We start from the raw sequence: 20,873 nt of genomic DNA, 5'->3' as shown, positions 1-20,873 counted from the left end.
CCTCTAGCCTAGGCACCTTCATATGCCGTAAGTATGGTCCTAAAAAGACAAAAAAAAAAAAAAAAAGTGATTTTTTGGTGCAGTAGGATAGTGTAGGAATTCAAACCTTGGGCTCTGGGGCTCTGAAGCCAGCCTGCATGGGTCTACACCCCAGCCTGGGCACTTCCCAGGGCCACATTTCCCTCTATTTCTCATTCTCCTATCTGTAAAATGGGAATAATGCTACTGGCCACATAGAGTTGTGGAAGAATTAAATAAGTTTATGCATTTCATGTGTGTTAAGGGGCGCCTTACCAAAATAGGAGTCGAGTAATTTATCCCAGTTCTTTTCTGAGATTTACCTTTTGTGTATTTTTCCTCTTTGTTCAACCTTGCTAAGCCTGAGGAAATCTATTCCTTTGTTTCTCCTTCTGGATTTCTATTAAGCATGATACTTGCTATTGGATATTTACGTGTGGGTCGTGTCATGCAAAAAATACCATTCTCTTCCTACCTAAGAATTCCATGGAGGAAATATTCTTTTGAGGATTTCTGCAGCATGTTAAGAACTTATTGGAATATGAAATATACATACACCATATGTAATTTCCGTTACGGATTTTATTTTTATTTTGGATTGGCTTTGGTGTTTTCATCTGTGTGTGTGCATGTGTGACACGGCTTTTCTCATCTGATTTATGTGACATTGAGTCTTCATTCAAGAGTGCCATCTGCAATCTCTTGTTTCTATTAGAAAATATACTCTTGGGAGTTCCCGTTGTGGCTCAGTGGTAAGGAACCTGACAGTATCCATGAGGACATGGGTTCTATCCCTGGCCTCAATCAGTGGGTTGAGGATCTGGCGTTGCCACGAGCTGTGGTGTAGGCCGCAGATGCAGCTCCGATTCGACCCCTAGCCTGGGAACTTCCATATACCACAGGTTTGGCCCTAAAAAGACAAAAAAAAAAAAGTATGCTCTTTTGTTTAACAATCTGATGTATGGAAAAAAGTGTCCGAGATTTCGGGTTGATTAATCTTCAACACTGTTTAAATTATTTCTACCTAGATGCTTGGCTTGCCTCTCCCATGTCACATTGTTCATTGTTTGTTTTCTAATAATTTGTGTTAGATACACATGGCATTTCAGAGCTACTAAGAAATGAGGATAAATAAACTCAACTTGAGGGACTCCAACTCTGAATAATAATGGTTTGCTTGACATTTTGGCTAATACCGTCCAAATAGAACCAAGGCAGTTTGAAGGCCCATAGGCATTTGAAAAGTAACACTAGGGACTTCCAGGTGTGGCTCAGTGGGTTAAAGACCCAGCATAGTGAGGATGTGGGTTCAATCCCTGGCCTCGCCCACTGGGTTAAGGATCAGGTGTTGCCATGAGTCATGGCATAGGTTGCAGACACGGCACAGAACTGGCGTTGCTGTGAGCTGGGGTGTAGGCCTACAGCTGCAATTCCAATTTGACCCCTAGCCTGGAAACATCCATATGCTGCAGATGCGCCCATTTAAAAAAAAAAAAAAAGAATGAAAAGCAACGATAGGGTGATGTACACACTTCCTGCTAAGTATTTTTCTTTGACTGCTGTTCTGCAGTTTGAAAGATAAGCTGAGAACTTTTCTGATTGGCCTGTTCCACTGAATAAGGCCTTAGCAAAGAATCGTCTACCTTGACTAGTGGTTACATTTTGCTGCTTTTGAATTTCCAGTTGTTTTTCCTCCCTTAATTGAAGATGAGTCCTAGGTCAAACCTAACGCTGCAATTACTATCTTATTAGTAATTTAAGAATTAGTTCAGGCTACTTCTTAAAATACCTTTCATCAAATAGTATAGACAGAATGAAAATCAAGGGTTCTGCCTGACTCCCTTCATTTGTGTAATAAGTTGATCATTGTCAGGAGATTGTCAAATTTACAGGGTATGTTGAGGGCAAAATTTGTCGTTTCTAAAATGTTTTCATCTTTTTACTATCTTCATCATGGAATATCCTGTTTTAAACAGATTAGTTTCAAAACAGAACTGTCCCCTGAAAATAAATATAATCCCCTTGGAGTTCCCGTCGTGGCTCAGTGGTTAACGAATCCAACTAGGAACCATGAGGTTGCGGGTTCGATCCCTGGCCTTGCTCAGTGGGTTAAGGATCTGGCGTTGCTGTGAGTTGTGGTGTAGTCACAGACCTGGCTCAGGTCTTTCGTTGTTGTGGCTGTGGTATAGGCCAGCAGCTACAGCTCCGATTCAACCCCTAGCCTGGGAACCTCCTTAAAAAGAATTATATATGTAGATCTAGTCCCCTTATTAAAGCTATTATTTTGAAGAAATACTGATTTTTTTTTTCCTGGTTATTTTCCCCCTTTTGGATATATGAAGACTGATTTTACCCTTTAAGTGTGTACATTATTTTTGGACGGTAACTAAAATGTACTTTTTCATAAGTTCTGTTTATTCATTGACTAATTATTTTGAAATACTTAAAATACGTTTTTTTCCCCCTTTGGCTTTTCTAAGATGAGGAAACAGTTGAGTGTGGTAGGTGGATTTTATTTTTGTCCCTTGAATGCAACATCTTCCTACTTTAATTGTATTTTCTGCACATTTAATCATTTCCCTTTTTTTTTTTGTGCTTCTCAGAGGAAATTAAAGGTACATGTATAAAAGTTTCCCTGCCTAGTCTAGTCATTTTATTTAGTGCGCATATGTAGAGGATTAAATCGAACATAGCAAGCAGTTTGTAAAAGATTATTGTACATCCGTCTTGACCTACAGCACCAACAATCACAGTTGGACTTTGTTTTAGAAAGAAATGTAGGAGTGCCCATCGTGGCTCAGTGGAAACAAATCTGAATTGCACCCATGAGAATGCAGGTTCGATCCCTGTCCTCACTCAAAGGATTAAGGATCCGGCATTGCTGGGAGCTGTGGTGTAGTTTGCAGATGCAGCTCTGATTTGACCCCTAGCCTGGGAACCTCCATATGCTGCAAGTGTAGCCCTAATAAAAAAAAAAGAAAAGAAAAGAAAAGAAAAGGAAAAAGAAAGAAAGAAATGTACATTTTGCTTCATATAGCAGAAATACAGAAAATATTCTGATATAGTGCATTGTTTCTATCAGTAGCCTCAAATTAAAGTGAATGAAGAAAGCATTGTTATTCAGATAGATGGACAGACTTATCCCATAAAGATGTAAGGAGAGTGTTTTCAGCTGTTTGATTTCTGCACAGTTTGTTTTAGAAGTATATAAATGATTAGAAACCCAAAAAGTAAGGACTCCATTACTTAAATTATAAATGTAAGATATGCATAACCCAGTATTCATTTAATTCCTGGAAATAATGAATAGCCTACTGTTTATTTTCAAATGCTTTTATTTATTTTTTAAAAACACAATAAAAATAGAAATATTGTGCCTTTATTCCTTCCCAGCACGAACTCTCTCTTTACCAAAAGAAAGGTTGTATCTTAATTTTAACCTTTCTGTCTAATCCAGTCAGCCAAAATAAATGCTCTATTTTACGTATCATCAAAGAACCTGACTTAGAAAAATAAATTTACTTTGGTGATCAAGTGTGGTAATTTTCTTGACTGTGAAAGTATAAACCTATCAGGCAAATCTGTTTTGATTTTCTTGGAACTGCGCCAAGGCACTTCCGAAGACGCTTGAAAAAAGAATTGCATGATGTTTCCAGATGTCACTTTAAACTTAAATATAAAACGAAATGTTTTATGTTTAAGGGTAGCATTGTGAGGGCTGTTCTTTGGTGTGCTGTATAAATGTTTGAAGTGATTGATTTATTTATTCTTTATGTTGCATCTCTGGCTGGGCTTCTAACTGTTCTGCTTTATTTCTTGGCTTTTGTTCTGTATGCTCTTACACTCCATCCAGAAGATGCTGAATGTGGTGGTATCAGCAGTGGAACCTATCTAGGTGAGCATTTGGTCATGGAGGAGGATGTCTTTCTTTCTGTTGCTCTCTTCAAAGCCATGATAGTGTTGTATCTTAAATCAGCATGTTTGCATTCTTTTGCAGGCCCCAGTGTCAGTGGGGGGTAGCATGGACCTTTCTGTTAAACTGGCTCAGTTGGTTGGACACAAAGGAATTCATAGTGTGCTTTGGTTTATTATTCAGGAAGCTTTCCAGATGCTCTGGTTTTGTAAATCATCATGTATTTTTCGACAGAGTATGCAAAAGCATTATTTGTGCTAAGTTTACTCAATTAACCATCTGTGGACTTTTCCTAAATTATTTGGTAGCTGTGAATTATTCTAAGTGCCTAAAGAACGTACTTCATCCTAAATAACTTTGGTGTGTGTGTGCCTTTTTAGGGCCACACCCGAGGCATATGGAAGTTCCCAGGCGAGGGGTCCGATCGGAGCTGCAGCCTCAGGCCTACGCCCCAGGCACAGCAAAGCAGGATCCAAGCCACATCTGCGACCTACACTACAGCTCGTGGCAACGCCTGAGTAAGGCCAGGGATTAACCCCACATCCTCATGGATACTAGTCAGGTTCATTACTGCTGAGCCACAAGAGGAACTCCCTAAATAACTTGTTAGTTCTGTTTTCTGATGCTGCGTTATTCCTGTAACTCCCTCCCCCCAGTAACCACTGGCTAATCAGCCCTCAGTCCAATAATCCTCATGATGAACTTGCTTATCGGTTTTGGAAAGAAAACTCTCCAGTTTGGAGATGCCAAAGGATGTTACAAACCAAAGCCAGGATAGCCAGTGGTCGTTAAAGGATCTGAAACATCTTCATCTGCATCTCACTTCCTCTCACTCGCTCTGCCATGTGTTCAAACACCGACAAATACTCCATTTGTCGAAACAAGAGGCGGGGGGGGCGGGGGGGGCGTGGAGAAAGTCAGTGTGAGAGAGAAATGCTTCACTCTCCTCATTTGCAGATTCATACAGATGTGGATGGTGATAATATCTCTGGGGTATTGAAGAAAGGTGCCAGATGCTATATTTGGTATGTCATGTGTCTCATCTCTAATACAGTGCGTGTGGTGGTATTTTATCCCCTGTACCAAAAGGAAACTGAGGCCCAGGAAGCTTGCAGGATTCACCAGAGGCAGTAGACGGGGCGTCCTGGTTTCAGATCCTCCTCCACGCAGATGTAACACCTGCTGTGTCTTTTATCCTGTGCTGCGCTCCAGCTTTTCATTCTATAAAACAAACATACCCAAGCAGAAATAGAGAGTCTTCTAATTGTTAGGGTAGAAGAACGTCAAATGATGACTTGGATGATCAGAGAGAGGTTAAAATTTCATTATTTCTTGAAGTTCCCATTGTGGCTCAGAGGAAATGAACCCAACTAGTATCCGTGAGGACTTAGGTTCGATCCCTGGCCTTGCTCAGTAGGTTAAGGATCCAGCATTGCCATGGCTGTGGTGTAGGCTGGCAGTTGCAGCTCCGATTTGACCCCTAGCCTGGGAACTTTCATAGGCCCCAGGTGAGGTCCCAAAAAGCAAACAAACAAACAAACAAACAAACAAATTTCATTCATTCTTCACTCACTTCAGAATAGTAGAGCATGCCAGCAGATCCTTTGTCTGTGGATTGACCCTTGCCCTAGAATCTTGGCCACCCTGATGGCTTCAAACAGCAGGCATTTATTATTCTCCTGATTCTGTGGCCAGCTGAGTGGTTCTGGCCTGGGCCGGCTTGGCAAATCACCACAGTCTGGTTGCAAGGCCCAGTTTGGTTGGTCTGGGGGCCCAGAGCAGTCAGCTGGGCCAGCTTGTGGCTGTTTTGTGTAGTTTCTCACCCTCCAGTGAGCTACCCACATAGTGGCCTCTGGGCTCCAGAGAACAGCAGAGAACCGTCTCCAGGATGTGGATGCTGTGAAACCTCTGCTCACGTCACATCTGCTGAGGTCCCATTGGCCGGAGCAGGCCTGGGGGCCAAGCCAGATCGGGTATGGGAGGGGACTGCTCAGGAGCTCGGGCACAGGAGAGGCTGTCACTGAGCGCTTCTGCATCTCTGCAGGAGAGAAAAGGGGGCACCTGTTCTCCCGATGTTAAGGGCTTAGACCTGGTCTGTCACTGTATATCCAGCCAGTGAGTAGCGGTGACATTAAGTACTCCTGGATGAGCATCACATAATGTGGGGCTGGTGATCCTCTCGGCCCGGGGCAGAGGAACACAGTCCCACAGGAGGTGACATTAAAACTGGGCACCAGAGACCAAGGGTGGAGGCTCTAGCATGGAGAGGGGTGACTGTGGCAGAGCACAGGCGTGTGTTTCATTTGGGTGACAGGTAGATGACGACAGGGCTGGAGATTCAGCATGGCAGTTGATCATGTGCAATTACCCGTGACGGGCTAAGTAATTTACACACATTACTAGTATTTTGCCTGGTTTTTGCACTCGTGATTCTACGTAGAAAATTTTAGCCAACAAATAAAACCATAGGTTTTAAGCTACATCTCTTTTATAGAATGTGGAGTATTGTAAAGTTAATATTTAAATAGTAGGTATTACTTGAAGTTCAAAGCCAAGGTGATTGGCACGATGGGCTTTTTATTTTATTTTAGGGCCACACCTGTGGCATGTGGAAGTCCCTAGGGTAGGGGTCAGATTGAGGCTGCAGCTGCCAGTCTGTGCCACAGCCACAGCAATGCATGATCTGAGCCACATTTGTGGCCTACACCATAGCTCATAGCAACACCGGAGCCTTAACCCCCTTGAGTGGGGCCAGGGATTGAAACTTGAGTCCTTATGGATACTAGTCAGGTTCGTTACTGCTGAGCCACAGTGGAACTCCAGCACCTTGGACTTCTTTTGGGAGCTTAAAGAAAATGAGTTCTGAGGAGTTCCTGCTGTGGTGCAGGGGGTTAAGAACCTGACTGCAGGCACTCTCTCAATGATCTGGCAGCAGCTTGGAAGTGCTGGTATGTGGGTTTGGTCCCTAGCCTGGCACAGTGGCTCCAGCGTTGTTGTGGTTTAGTTCGAGGCTGTGGCTCGGATCTGATCCCTGGTCCTGGGGGCTCCATGTGTTGGGCGGCCAGGAAAAAAAAAAAATCTGACTGCAGTAGGTTGGGTTGCTGTGGGGGTACAGGTTCAGTCTGCAGCTGGGCGCAGTGGGCTAAGGATCCCGGTGTAGCTGCAGCTCAGATTCAGTTCAAGGGGGTGTGTACATTGCAGGTAGGAGTATTTTAATGGGCAAAGAGACTGCTGGGCTGACAGCGAAGGGTTGAAATTTTGATAGCAAGTAATTCATTGAACAAAGCCTCAACGCAGATGTGAAATTGGGTGGAGTTAAGACCTCAGGTGTGGCTTAAGAGGAAGGCATTTGGTGCATGTGGGTCAAGGTAAGCTTGCAGGTACCCCACGTCCCGGTAAAACATTTCTTTGGAAAAGGCAGAGGGCTATGTCCTTCCAAGAGTCCACTCCCCACCACCCAATTATGGATGAAAATATGCCCCATCGAGGTAAGATGGGAATATCATGAATCACGTAATAATTTGTACCAAACTGGGAGCTCACAGACAGTCTTCAGGCCATATTTAGAGAAAAGGGATATTTTTGTTAGGCCCACAAATATGAAAAATTTCTTGTAAAACCTTCTGGCTCCTTTGACAAACCAGAAGTTCAACCAAACTAGGCCTTTGTTTCCCAATGTTAAGAATTAGCTAGGGGGAGTTCCCTGGTGGCTCAGTAGGTTAAGGATCATTGCTGTGGCTTGGGTTACTACTGTGACACAGGCCCAGGAACTTTTGCAGAGGGGGAGGAAAAAAAAAAAAAGAATTGGCTGGAACAGAGTTACACGAGACCCCTTAATTGGACATGAACTCTCCGCTTCAGTATGGACCCCGGCCCTGCCAGAGCAGAGATAGGGTATCGGCACTCCCCTAGCAGTTGTGTTGATGCTTGAGTTATGTAGTGAAGTATTTGTCTATATCCCTGTTCTCAAATGTGGGGAAAGAAAAGTAACCAAAGAGCATCTAAGGGAAAATGGGACCACCTAGTCCTTCAAAGAGTGACTAGCAGGCAAAATGTGTCGGAGTTGAAAAAATGCAATTTAAGATTTTTCAGCCCACCTCGCTTCTCTTGGCTTTTGGCTTTTGCAAACCCTGCTGATCGAGGGTAGCTGTCAACTGCATTCTACTCCCAGTCTTGGGAACGAGAGTCCTGTCTCTTAACTCACGGTGGTAAAGAGGAAAACAGGCCAGCATGTTTTAATAGACATGCATTATGTGCGTTGTTTCTTTCTGTTCTAAAGACTTGATCTGATAGGTGTATAGCGAGAGATCCCCAAGGTTCTCGGGCCCCAGGAGTTGATTTGGCTGCAGCTGAGCTAAGGGCATCTATCAGGGTGTCTGAGAAGAGAACATTACAATAAGAAGACTGTGTTTCAAGAAAGGATATGATGTATTAGGATGCATCAGTTTACAGCATCTCTGATCAAGATTTTTTTTTTTTAAAGAAGACCTTCATCTAATGATCACAGATTGGAAATTGTTTCGTTTGCAAAATAACCAAGTTTGATGGTAGTTCTCCAGTTATTATTATTTTTTTATCTCTTTTTTTTTTTTTTTTTAAGGGCAGCACCTATGGCATATGGAAGTTCCCAGGCTAAGGGCTGAATCAGAGCTGTAGCTGCCAGCCTGTGCCACAGCCACACCAGATCCAAGCTGCATCTGCAACCTATACTGCAGCTCACAGCTGTGCTGGATCCTTACCCCACTGAGTGGGGCCAGAGATTGAACCCTCTAGTGGATCCTCATGGATAGTAGTCGGGTTAGTTACCCCTGAGCCACAAGGGGGAACTCCCAATTTTTTTTTTTTAAACTCATATTAAAGAGCTACTTTGTTACAAATAGGCTGAGCAAATTGACTGTTGTGTAAAATTCTGTTTTTCCTTTCCAAAATCCAAATCCTCAAAATGCTAGATTTTTATGGCATTTTAAAAAGCAGTCTTATAAGCAAAATGCTAACATTTATGGCAGAGCTGTATTTTGGTAAAATAAATGTAGTGACTTAATGCAATACTGTGACTTTTCATTAGTTTTTCTTTTTTTCCCTCTTGAATAATCATATCTTTGCCTCTTTTTTTCTATTAGATTCTTTCTCTGGTTCATATGATGAGCCTTTTCTGTATCGTGAATATTAACCCTCTCTCTGCTATGTGCATTTTCTTCTGGTCTTTGGTTACTTTTTTCTTTTCTTTTTTTGGCCCCATGTCACGTGAAAGTTCCCAGGCCAAGGATCAAACCCACACCACGGCAGCTTCCTGAGATGAGGCAGTGACATTGCTGGATGCTTAACCCACTGCACCACAGAGGAATTTTACTGTTTTTTTTGTTTGTTTGTTTGTTTGTTTGGCTTTTAGGGCTGCACCTGAGGCATATGGAGGTTCCTAGGCTAGGGACCAAATTGGAGCTGTAGCTGCTGGCCTACACCACACCCACAGCAATGCCAGATCTGAGCCTTGTCTGCAACCTATACCACAGCTCACGGCCTACGACCTACACTGCAGCTTGAAGTAATGCCAGATCCTGAACCCACTGAGCGAGGCCAGGGATGGAAACTGCATCCTCATGGATACCAGTCAGATCTGTTTCCGCTGAGCCATGACGGGAACTCTGAATTTTACCTTTTTTAATGCCAAGTTTAACACCATATAGATGTTAATTTTTACATATGCAAATCTGTGAGTTGTTTCTCTTCTGTCTTCTGAATTTTCTTTTGTACTCACACACTAAAATTATTGAAATTCATTCTTTAATTTATATTTTTAACAAAGTAATATGGACATTAGGTTGATACAGGTGAAATTGCTTCGGTTTTTTGTATGTCAAAAAGCAGTAGAGGAGTTTCCATTGTGGCTCAGCATGTTAGGGACCTGACATAGTGTCCCTGAGGATGCAGGTTTGATCCCTGGCCTCACTCAGTGTGTTAAGGATCCAGTGTTGCCGTGAGCTGTGGTGTTGGTCACAGAGGAGCAGAGTAAATGTGGAGAGAGGGATGGGAATAGAGGTTGCCAGGTGACAGATGCTTGTGTGATCGACACAGAGCGAGGTCTCCAGCTCCTGTCCTGTGTGAGAAGGGAAATCATGAAGGGTCCAAGCAGAGCAGTGACATGACCTAATGTATGTGGGTCTTTTTTTTTCTTTGTAGGGCTGCACCTGCGGCATATGGAAGTTCCCACGCTAGCGGTCAAATCAATGCAGGCCTTCATCACAGCTATAACAACACCAGATCTGAACTGCATCTGTGACCTACCCTGCAGCTTGAAGCAGTGCCAGATGCTTAACCCCTTCAGTGAGGCCAGGGATCAAACCTGTGTCCTCATGAATACTAGTCAGGTTCATTTCCACTGAGCCACAAAGGGAACTCCCTGATGTCTGTTTAAGGATCACTCTGGCTGACCCTCTGAGAGTGGACTCTAGGGAGCAAGGGGAGAGAGGGGATAGCAATCCGGGCAAGGGATGACTGTGACGTGAACCAGGTCTTAGTGGGGGAGACAGAGAGAAGATGGGAGATCCTGGGTGTGTCTTGAAGGTAGAACTGATGAGATGTACAGACACACTGGAGAGTGACCGATGAGTTTCGTGATTTCAAGAATGGAGTCACCCTTTACTGAATTAGTCCAGACAGTGGAGGAGGGTGTTGGGCTGGGCAGTTCCATTGGGATATGTTGCATGTAAGACCTCCAGAGAGTCGCATCTGATGGACGATCGGAGAGGCAGCTCTTGCATTCAGGCTGTTGATTTTGGAGTTACCAGTATTAAAAGCCTCGGCGTTCCCATTGCGGCTCAGCAGGTTAAGAACCTACCATAGTGTCCATGAGGATGCGGGTTTGATCCCTGGCTTGCTCAGTGGGTTGAGGATCCGGCATTGCCATGAGCTATGATGTAGGTTGCAGGTGCAGCTCAGATCCAGTGTGGTTGTGGCTGTGGCTGTGGCATAGGCTGGCAGCTGCAGCTCCAGTTCTACCCGTAGCCTGGGAACTTCCATATGCTGCAGGTGCAGCCCTAAAAAAAATAATAATAATAAAAAAAAAGTAGAAGTCTTGAAGCCGGATGAGGTCACCAAAGAGTGAGTAATGATACGAGCAAGAAAAGAACCCAGAGTAAAGTAGAAGGGAAAACCAGGAGTGTGACTTAGTGGTGCAAAGGAAAAGTACCATGTCAGGGAAGAAGGAGGGATCAGCTCTAGGCAGACGCTGCTGCTGAGTCAGATAAGAGGAGGCAAGAGAAGGGACCATTGATTGCGCAACCTGGAAGTTTTCAGCAGCCTAGGTGACCAGTTTTGGTAGCTTGGATGAGTTGAAAAGCATTGGACAAAATCCAAAACGCTTTCGTGATGAAAACCTAAACTAAGGAGTTCTCATTGTGGTGCAGCAGTAACGAACCCGTCTAGGATCCATTAGAATGAGGCTTTGATCCCTGGCCTTGCTCAGTGGGTCAAGGACCTGGCGTTGCTGTGAGCTGTGGTGTAGGTTGCAGATGTGGCTCAGATACCGTGTTGCTGTGGTTGTGGCTCTGATTCAACTCCCTAGCCTGGGAACTTCCATATGCTGCACGTGTGGCCCTAAAAAGCAGCAAACCAACCAACCAACCAACCAAAAACTTAAACTAAGAACAGAAGGGAATTTTCCCAACCTGATAAAGGGCATCTACTAAAACCCCACAGTGAACAGCATCCTTCCTAGTGGAAGACTGAATGCTCTGCCCCTGAAATCAGAAGCCAGGCAAGGAGGTGCATTCTTGCTCGCTCTTTACTTAATGTGGTCCTGGAGTTTCTCGGACCTTTAGGCGAGGAAAACAAAGGGCCTCCAGATTGGAAAGGAAGTCATAAAATGTCACTGTTTGAAGATTTCTTAATCTTATATATAGAAAATGCTTTTTCTGCACCAGTTGGGATGATCATATAGCTTTTTTCCTCCAGTCTACTGAAGTGGTGTATAACGCGGATTGATTCTCATATTTGACCTTGCATTCCTAGGGTAAACCCCACTTGCTCATTTGTATATTATTCTTTTTATTTTATTCATTTCATTTCATTTCATTTTTGTCTTTTTAGGGCTGCACCTACAGCTTGTGGACATTCCCCAGGCTAGGGGTTGAACCGGAGCTGCAGCTGCCAGTCTATGCCACAGCCATAGCAAGGCCAGATCTGAGCCACATCTGTGTCCTACACCACAGCTCAGGGCAACGCTGAAGCAAAGCCAGAGATTGAACCCTCGTCGTCATGGATACTAGTTGGGTTTGTTACCACTGAGCCACAACAGGAACTCCCGGTATATAATTCTTTTGAAAGTGTTTTTGAATTTGAGTTGCTAGTATTTTGAGGATTTTGTGCACGGAGTCATAATGGATTTGGGGCTGTTGATTTTTTTTTTTTTCTTGTGATGGTTTTGTCTGATTTTGGTATCAAGAGACTACTGGCCTCATTCAATGAGGTATGAAGTGTTCCCTACTCATATTTTTTTCAAAGTGTTTGTAAAGGATTTTGTTAATTATTCTCTAAACATTTGATGACATTCACCAGTGAAGCCATCTGGTCCTGGGCTTTTCCTTGCGGGAAGGTTTTTGCTGACCAATGCAGTCTCTTTGCTTGTAAAAACCTGTTCAGATTTTCTCTTTCTTTTTTCAGTTTCAGTGGTTTGTGTCTATAGTAAGTTGTTCACTTCAGCTCAATTATCTAATTGTTGGCATACGGTTGTTCATGTTGTAATTCTTTTTATTCCTTCAAGGTCATTAGTAACATTCATTCCTGATTTTAATAATTTGGGTGGTCCCCCCTCCCCAACTTTTTTAGCCTGTGTAGGTAGCATTTTATCAATTTTATTGATTCTTTCGGAAAACTGAATTTTGGTTTTATTGCTTTTCTTTATTTGGGGGAATGCTGAAATGTTTTAATTGATTTCTCCCCTAATTCAAAAATGTTAGTTGATTCTGAAATTTTATGTATGTATGTAGGTATGTATGTCTTTTTAGGGCTGCACCCGCAGCATATGGGACTCCCAGGATAAGGGTTGAATTGGAGCTGTAGCTGTTGGCCTATGCCACAGCCATGGCAGTGTGGGATCTGAGGCGCACCTGCAGCATACACCACAGCTCATGGCAGTGCTAGATCCTTAACCCTCTGCGCAAGGCCAGGGATTGAACCTGTGTCCACTTGGATGCTAGTCAGATTCGTTTCCACTGAGCTACGAGGGGAACTCCTTTCTGAAATGTTAATATTCCCCTTGTAATCTTTTGTATTAGTCAGGTAACAGAATGTGTGTACACACACACACACACACACACACACACACACACACACACATACACATTTTAAGAAACTGGATTATTTTATCGTGGAGGCTTAGAAGGTCAAAATCTGCAGGGTAGGGGCAGACTGGAGATCCAGGGAAGAGGTGCTGTTTGAGCCCAAAGGCAGTCTGCTGGCAGGAGTCTCTCTTGCTCAGGAGGGGTTCATCTTTTTTTTAACTAAGGCCTTCAACTGACTAGGTGAGGCCCACCCACATTATGGAGAATAATCTGCTTTATTCAGTGTCTGCTGATCTAATGTTAACCTTATCCAAGAAACACCTTCACCAGAAACATCCAGAATAATGTTTGACCAAACGCCTGGGCACTGTGGCTCAGGCAGTTTGACCCATAAGATTAACCATCACATTCTCCATCTGATCTCTTTTTCTGCTTTAAATATATCTATGGGAATCATTGCATTGAGGACGAATTTACCCAGTGGGTTAGGGATCTGGCATTGCCTTGAACTGTGGTGTCGGTCACAGATGCAGTGCAGGTCCCACCTTGCGGGGGCTGTGGCGTAGGCCTGTAGCTGCAGCTCCAGGTGGACCCCTAGCTTGGGAACGTCCATATGCTATGGATGTGCCAGAAAAAAATGAGAGAGTGAATGCATTGTTTGGACATGAAACAGACCTCGGATCCGAGCCCAGCCCTGCCTTCCTGACTCTACCATTCTGGCCAGGCCATTGAATGAAATAAGATAAAATGCAAAGATGTAAGTAAAACACCTAACCCATAGGAGCTGATCAACAGTATATATTTTGACATAGCTGTACTTACCTATATAACATTCCGTAATAAAATGACTGAACGTTGGAACAAATGGGAATTTTTGTGGATTTATAAAACGTGCAGTGTAACTTGAGGATCACTGGTACTTAAACACAGAAGAAATAAGGAACAGGATTAGGAAGAAACACAGATGTAGAGGTGGGTAAATAGTAGCTTTTAAAAGAAATAACAGCACATGGGCCGTTTTGTTTTTATTGAATTTTACGGTAAAATTTTAGTTAAGTATAAAGAACAGTTTTAACTTACAGAAGTCCCGAAACTGATCAACAGATGACTGATAAATAGCTTTTGGACGACCCCCTAGCCTGGGAACTTCCATATGCTGCTGCGGCCCTAAAAAGAAGAGGGGGAAAAAAGTAATTTTTTTTTTTTTTTTTGGCTTTTTAGGGCCACACCCACTGCTTATGGAAGTTCCCAGGCTAGGGGTCGAATCAGAGCTGTAGCCGCCAGCCTGCACCACAGCCACAGCAATGCCAGATCCTTAACCCACTGATCGAGGCCAAGGATCGAACCTGCATCCTCATGGATCCTAGTCAGGTTCATTAACCTCTGAGCCATGAAGCGAACTCCAAAAAAAAGTAATTTAAACCGTGCAAATCAACAAAATGGAATGGATCGGTGGCATTTTAGTCCCTTTCTTCTTGTCATTTGAAACAACCATAGTATTTCGGTGACATCAGGTCCCAGCCTCCACCACTGCTTTCACAGGCAGGACCTAGTGCCCAGGTTTTAAAGAGCATCCATGTCCTCGTGATGGACCTGCATTCATCCATCCCCAGCATAGGACACCTTTTCCAGCTCTAGGACCTCTCTGGGACACTCTCAAGATGTCTTTTCCAAGGACTGTTTACTTAAATAGAAGGGTTTCTGAGACCCTGGCTTATTTTAGAACCTTACCCTTGCCCCTCCTCTCTTTCCACACTGTATCTCCTGAATCCGCAGGAGGAAAGGAAAAACAGACAGAATACTCTTGGATCCAAATGGGACGGCCCAGGCAAGGTAGACCTGTGGCAGCTGTCACTTTAAATCAGGCAGGCGGCCCAGTGAACACATTTGACTATTTTCACTTTCTTTGATGTGCACAAAATTAAGCTCAAAACAACATGTGTAAGTATCCCCTTTCCCTAATAACCAGTTACATTTTTAAAAAACAGGTTCCATGTTTAAAGTGATCTAATTTGACTCTGTTGAAACAAATAACATTGTAACACTCCAAGAATTGAATGTCTGTTTATATAAGAATTATATCTTGGGCGTTCTCACTGTGAAGCAATGGGATTGGCGGCGTCTCTGCAGCACCAGGTTGCAGGATCAATCCCCAGCCTGGCACAGTGGGTTAAGGATCCAGTGTTCCTACAGCTATGGCTCAGATCTGTAAGTCCGAGCTGTGGCTTGGATGTCAGTTGCAACTTCGGCTCGGATCTGATCCCTGGCCTGGGAACGCCATAGGCTATGAGGCAGCCAAAATAGAAAAAAAAAAAATTTTATCTTAAAGTCATATTTAATGAGTCATCACTGATGTAAATGTCCACTGGGTCATAGGATTCTTACTGGTTTGTACCATACTACATTTCTTAAAGATCAGGGTGTGTATCAATAAAAAGAGATTCGACTGGGAGTTCCCATTGTGGTGCAGCAGAAATGAATCTGACTAGGAACCATGAGGTTGTGGGTTTGATTCCAGGCCTTGCTCAGGGGGTTGGGGATCTGGCGTTGCTGTGGCTGTGGTGTAGGCTGGCAGCTGTATCTCCGATTCAACCCCTAGCCTGGGAACCTCCATATGCTGCGGCTCTAAAAAAAAAAGAAAAAGAAAAAATATGTATATATGCAGGTATACACACAATTATATATCCACTCACATATATACACATATCACACAGATGAATTATTAGGAGTAATTCATTTCCTCCTATAAGCCCTTGACACCCTTCTTTAGCTTTGGTGGACAGTGTGAAAGTTAGTGTGCATTTGGTCTGTGTGTGTGTGTATGTGTGTGTGTATGTTGGCTTCCAAAGGGTGAATGCGTCTCAGTGATAGAATAACAAACTTCAAAGATGCTTCTTCTTTCCTCCTACAACGCAAAGTATTTCCTATAAAGAGTGATTTTTTTTTTTTAACACTGGTGAGAATTACAGAGTGATTTTTCTCTGGTTAATTCATTACAGAAATTGTGTTATAAACGACTCTTAAAGCAGTGCTTATCTTGCATCTGTCTTCAAACCTAATTTCTTGCACATGATCTCCTGAAAAATCATCAGTTTTTCTCCACTTCTGCCTTTGCTGGAGCACTTCATGCATTCTTTTAAAACAAGATCAGTTTTGGGACTTCTGTAAGTTAAGACGGCTCTTTGTATTTAACTAAAGTGTTTACCGTAAAGCTCAATAAAAACAAACCTGTCCATGTGCTGTTATTTCTTTTCAAAGTTACCGTTTACCCATCTCTACGTCTGTGTTTCTTCCTAATCCTGTTTCTTATTTCTTCTATGTTTAAGTACCAGTGATCCTCAAGTTACACTGCGCGTTTTATAAATCTAGCAAAAGTTCCCATTTGTTCCAATGTTCAGTCATTTTATTAAGGAATGTTATATAGGTAAGTACAGCTATGTCAAAATATACTGCCTTCATATTTTTCCAAAAAAAATTTATGCAAAGTGAACATTTAGAAGCATTTTTTCAAAAGTGGTAGAGGTTCTTTCTTGAATAAAAAAGAACTCTGCGTAATCTCAACATGTCTGGAATACTACTTGGAAATATTTTCTCTGACAGAAAGAAACCATTCCTTGCTTGGAGGATTTTAGGTTGCATAGATGCAACTTTTAAAAAAAAATACATTAAAATTTCAAATCCAATTTTTCCCCTTTTTAGAATTATATTTTTATATCCATTTTTATGTGCGCATACTGTAATTTCTCCTAATTTTGAAAGAATAAGTAAGAACTCATTTCTTTATTAGCTGGCTGGAAGAAGATTAAATTCTCATATGGTTTCTTCTTTTTTCTTTTTTTCTTTTTTCTGTAATGGTGATGCTGTGCTTTGCTTTAAAAATAAATTGTCGATGGTATCAGGAAAACTTTTTAAGACCTAGGCGATTTTTTTTTCTTGGAAATTGCAAATTGATATTTAATATTAGTTTCTATGATTTCATGAAGTACTTTGGAGTTGCCATTTTTATCTGTAGCTGGAGATGAGCTGAAAGATTCAAGGGTATTTATGGCATTTGAACTTTTCTTTATACTCAGAGCAACTTTGTACCTGTGACATTCCAGAGGTGAATTTTCTGTTAGTTTGTTCAAAAACCTTTTCCCCCTTAACATACAAAAAATTAGTATATGTATGGTTAGTTAATATAATTCATGATAATCATGTTTCTTTGATTTTTTTTCTTGACACTTTTATAAGGTGGCTATAGAAGGTGATTCATCCACCTTCTTTTATAGTTTGGTGTTGGCATTTCTTTTCAATTTAAACCTCCTCCCCAGATTTTCACTTGTTTGTGGTTTTAAGCTGTTCTTAATTATCCTCCTTTGTCTTCGGGATAATTATGATTGGCATACCATGGAAGCATCACTTCAATAATTTGTCCTGGCATCATGTTACTGCATAGTTCTTAACATGTCTGCAATGATTTATACCATTATAACAAGATTGGCATTATATTTAAAAAGTTTATTGTAATGGAAATTTTCAACACTTTGTTGTCAGGAGTCTAATGTTGTATATAATATTTTCCAGCTGTTTAGTTTTTATTAATATCTACATGAGTTGGTTTGTTGTTTTAGCCTTCTTTAAAAGTTCATTTATATGAATATTTTCTCTTTCTTGTAATTAAAGTACCCATTGAACTCATTCAGTATTTACTTGGTCAAATTAAGCCGTTATTGTAAGATGCAAAAAAACCCCCAAAAACTGTTTAATACAATGTTTTTGGTAGTTCTCACAATTTTTTTAAAAAAGCACATCTTAGTATATTTAAGGTGAGAAAAAAATTAAATATTTATTTTTACCTTCTTTTTAATAAACTAAGCAGTTTTTTGTTTTTTGTTTTTGTTTTTTACTGTGTTTGCATCAAGTAAATGCTTAAGAAATTACGAATTTCAGAGTAGGTCTTTTTATAAATCTCTAATTTTGGGGGTGCCTATTTTCAAATACTGTTCTGTTATGGTGCAGGCAGGTTTCACTGAAACTCTTCTTTTCCTGTCTGCACACATCTGTAGAATTTAACTTAATAAAAGCTTATATTCCTAAAAGCATTGGGAATGCATAATATCAGATGTTCTTAGACCAGATTGGTTGCAGAAAAGCAGCATAACCAAAGATGGAAACTGTCACATTTGAAAAGTCCCAGCGGTAGCAATAGTATTTATTTTCTTGTAACAAGAAAGGCAGGTCCCATTCTCCTCTGCAAGTGGGATTTCTGAGGCTGTTAGTGTTGGTGGTGACTTACCTTGACTCTGTTGGAGGGGAAGACCTTTTGTGTGAATGGAGATACCTGTCCATAAAATGGTCCTGTATTTTTTTTTTCTAAAATGTCATCAGAAATGCCAAAATTTTATGACAAAGTAAGATCCTTAAAATGATAAATACTGACGTTAATAAAAGTTTACATGGAAGGTATTTATGGGATTTGAAGAATATAATAACAATATCTGATGTAAAAAAAAAAAAATTCTTTTCAGTTGTATTAGTTTGGTTGTAAGTTTTCCAAACTCAGACTGCTTTTCATTTATCATCTTCTCAGGAGACTGCTGGTTCTCTCTTCATCTTCCTTGACCTTTGCTAGTTTTTATACCATAGCCTCATTAACAAAATTTTTCACGGTTTTTATTTTCATTCCTTTTTAAGTATTTTTAATGTATCGGCTCTTTCTAACCTTTGAGAATATAACAACTTGATTGCCATAACCATTTCACAATGCAGAGGTCTAGAACCTGCTTCTGAGACGTAGTCAAAACGTATTTTCTGTTGTATGTTGATGTAACCACACACATATATCGACCGATGCTGGATTTCAGTTGTCTGGTGTTTTCGTGGGGTTTTTTTACATTGTAAAAATTATATAACATTATGGAAAGCAATGGGACAAACTAGCTGCCCACAGCCCTCTCTCCCTAGAATGATCATTGTCTGCTTTTATACTTTAAAAAATATTTCTGTATCCATACCAATTTTTCTATTAGTAAAACTCATAGGGTAACTATGACTATTGTATATGTCCAATTTTTTCCATTTATGATTATATTATCAACTGCATTTCTAATGGTGTGGTATAGTTTTATAATTATGATTTTAGCAGCTTGAGCGCCATTGCTTTGAAAAAGAATTTCATAATCATTCCCATACTTCTGTATATTTTGGATGCTTCATGCTTTTTTATGGTTAAAAATATCACTAACATATGAAATTATAGGATAGGGTAAGCATAATACTTATCTGCAATTTGAAGCTAATTTTAATACCACATGATTCTTAATTTACATTCATAAGCATTAAAGTTAATACTCTTGCTGACTGGTATTATATCAATAAATATAGTAAAGTAGCTTTGAAAATAACTAGATCGTAACTGCCTGGTTTTATTTTTTTTACTTAAGAGAACTGTCAAGGTCAAACCAGATTAGAAGTACTTGCTAAAAATCTTCGTTTCTGCTCATGAGTCTGTGTTGTGAATACCCATAAATTATAGGTATTTGGAATAATTTCTCTTTCCCAGTAGGTCAGGAAGTCTTTGAGGGCAGTGACACTCTTTTATATATATTTTGCTTTTTACACATCACCTTAAATACAGAGGAGTATCAAAGTATATTTAATTATATTTGAAAAATGTCTTCTAACAGAAAAAGTTCACACATTTTCATCCCTAAATTAAACTGCTGCTTCTCTTTATATAATTTTCCCTATGAATTTATTTCATAACGTACTCAAAGCTTACCAGTTTTTCTCTTAAACATCTATGTGCATAGAATAACATTTCAAACTTTCTTCTTGACTTTCTTTCATCATTTAATATTTGATCCAAGGCTGACAGTTGTTTTCTTTTTATGACACCAAAAGAAGGGTTCCTTAAACCTGTAGATTGTCATGCCTGCCCCACTGGTTGCTGTGAGAATTAAATGACTCATCCATGTAAAGCACGTTCCACGGCGTCTGTCATGTAAGTAGGTTCTCAACGAGTACCCTTTCCCGCCACTACTGCTTCTGCTGTTTTGGTATTGATGTTATTAATCGGGGAACGATCTAAACTCACACTCACCTTTTTTTGGTCATGACCTCCTAAGCAACTATCTGGTGCCTCAGTACAAAATATGTAGAAATACAAAGACCAAAAAGATGGTTCGGTATTTCTGGGGCCATTGGTTAAGTATTCAGAAAATTGTAAAGATACAGCCTCTCCTCACAAGCTTGATCTCGTAATCACAGCTGAGTTCATTCCAGGCGGGATTTTAAAAAATCAAGTGTAAAGCCAAGAAACCTTTTTTTTTTTTAATTTAAGAAAATTTGGGTATTTATCAGATTCAAGGCTAGGAAAGTATAAAAGCAGTGGAAGAAGCTACAAAGAAAAATTCATAGATTCAAATACATAAACCTTTAAAATTTCTTTGAAAAGGAAAATTGAAAATCATAGGAAGTCTCTGCAACCAGTAGGGCCAAGGGCTGTAACCTTAAAAGATGCACACATGTGTATAAATCTCTAAAGACCCCAGTCAAAAAATGATCATCGTGTATTCGCCAACAATTAACAGAAGTAAATGCAAATGAGTAATAAATATGGAAAAAAGTTTGACTTTAACAGTTAAAGTGAAATGTTAGACAGTTTTCACCAAAAATCTTAA

At 40.8% G+C, this 20,873-nt stretch overlaps 1 protein-coding gene across 15 annotated transcripts in view; it reads left to right on the top strand.

Moving 5' to 3' along the window:
* The window catches only part of MPP7 (MAGUK p55 scaffold protein 7), a 345,564-nt gene that overhangs the window by 279,103 nt on the left and 45,588 nt on the right, over positions 1-20,873 (top strand). For 3 of the 15 annotated variants that reach the window (XM_084979988.1, XM_084979989.1, XM_084979990.1), the window contains one exon: positions 3,872-3,913. The exons of 11 other annotated variants lie outside the window; for them this stretch is intronic. In XM_084979988.1, the coding sequence (XP_084836114.1) occupies positions 3,872-3,913 (42 nt within the window). Of the gene's footprint in view, positions 1-2,498; positions 2,585-3,871; positions 3,914-20,873 lie in introns of those variants that run through there. One more of the 15 variants, XM_084979997.1, reaches the window with a different exon arrangement.

The sequence above is a fragment of the Sus scrofa genome, chromosome 10, assembly GCF_054392235.1.
Source record: "Sus scrofa isolate SSC_HxYL_T2T_F1_AM1 chromosome 10, Sscrofa_HxYL_maternal_Yorkshire_Landrace_v2.0, whole genome shotgun sequence".
NCBI classification, from domain to species: Eukaryota; Metazoa; Chordata; class Mammalia; order Artiodactyla; family Suidae; genus Sus; species Sus scrofa.
Note: the sequence above shows the minus strand (reverse complement) of the source record. Positions and strands in the feature narration are given on the sequence as shown.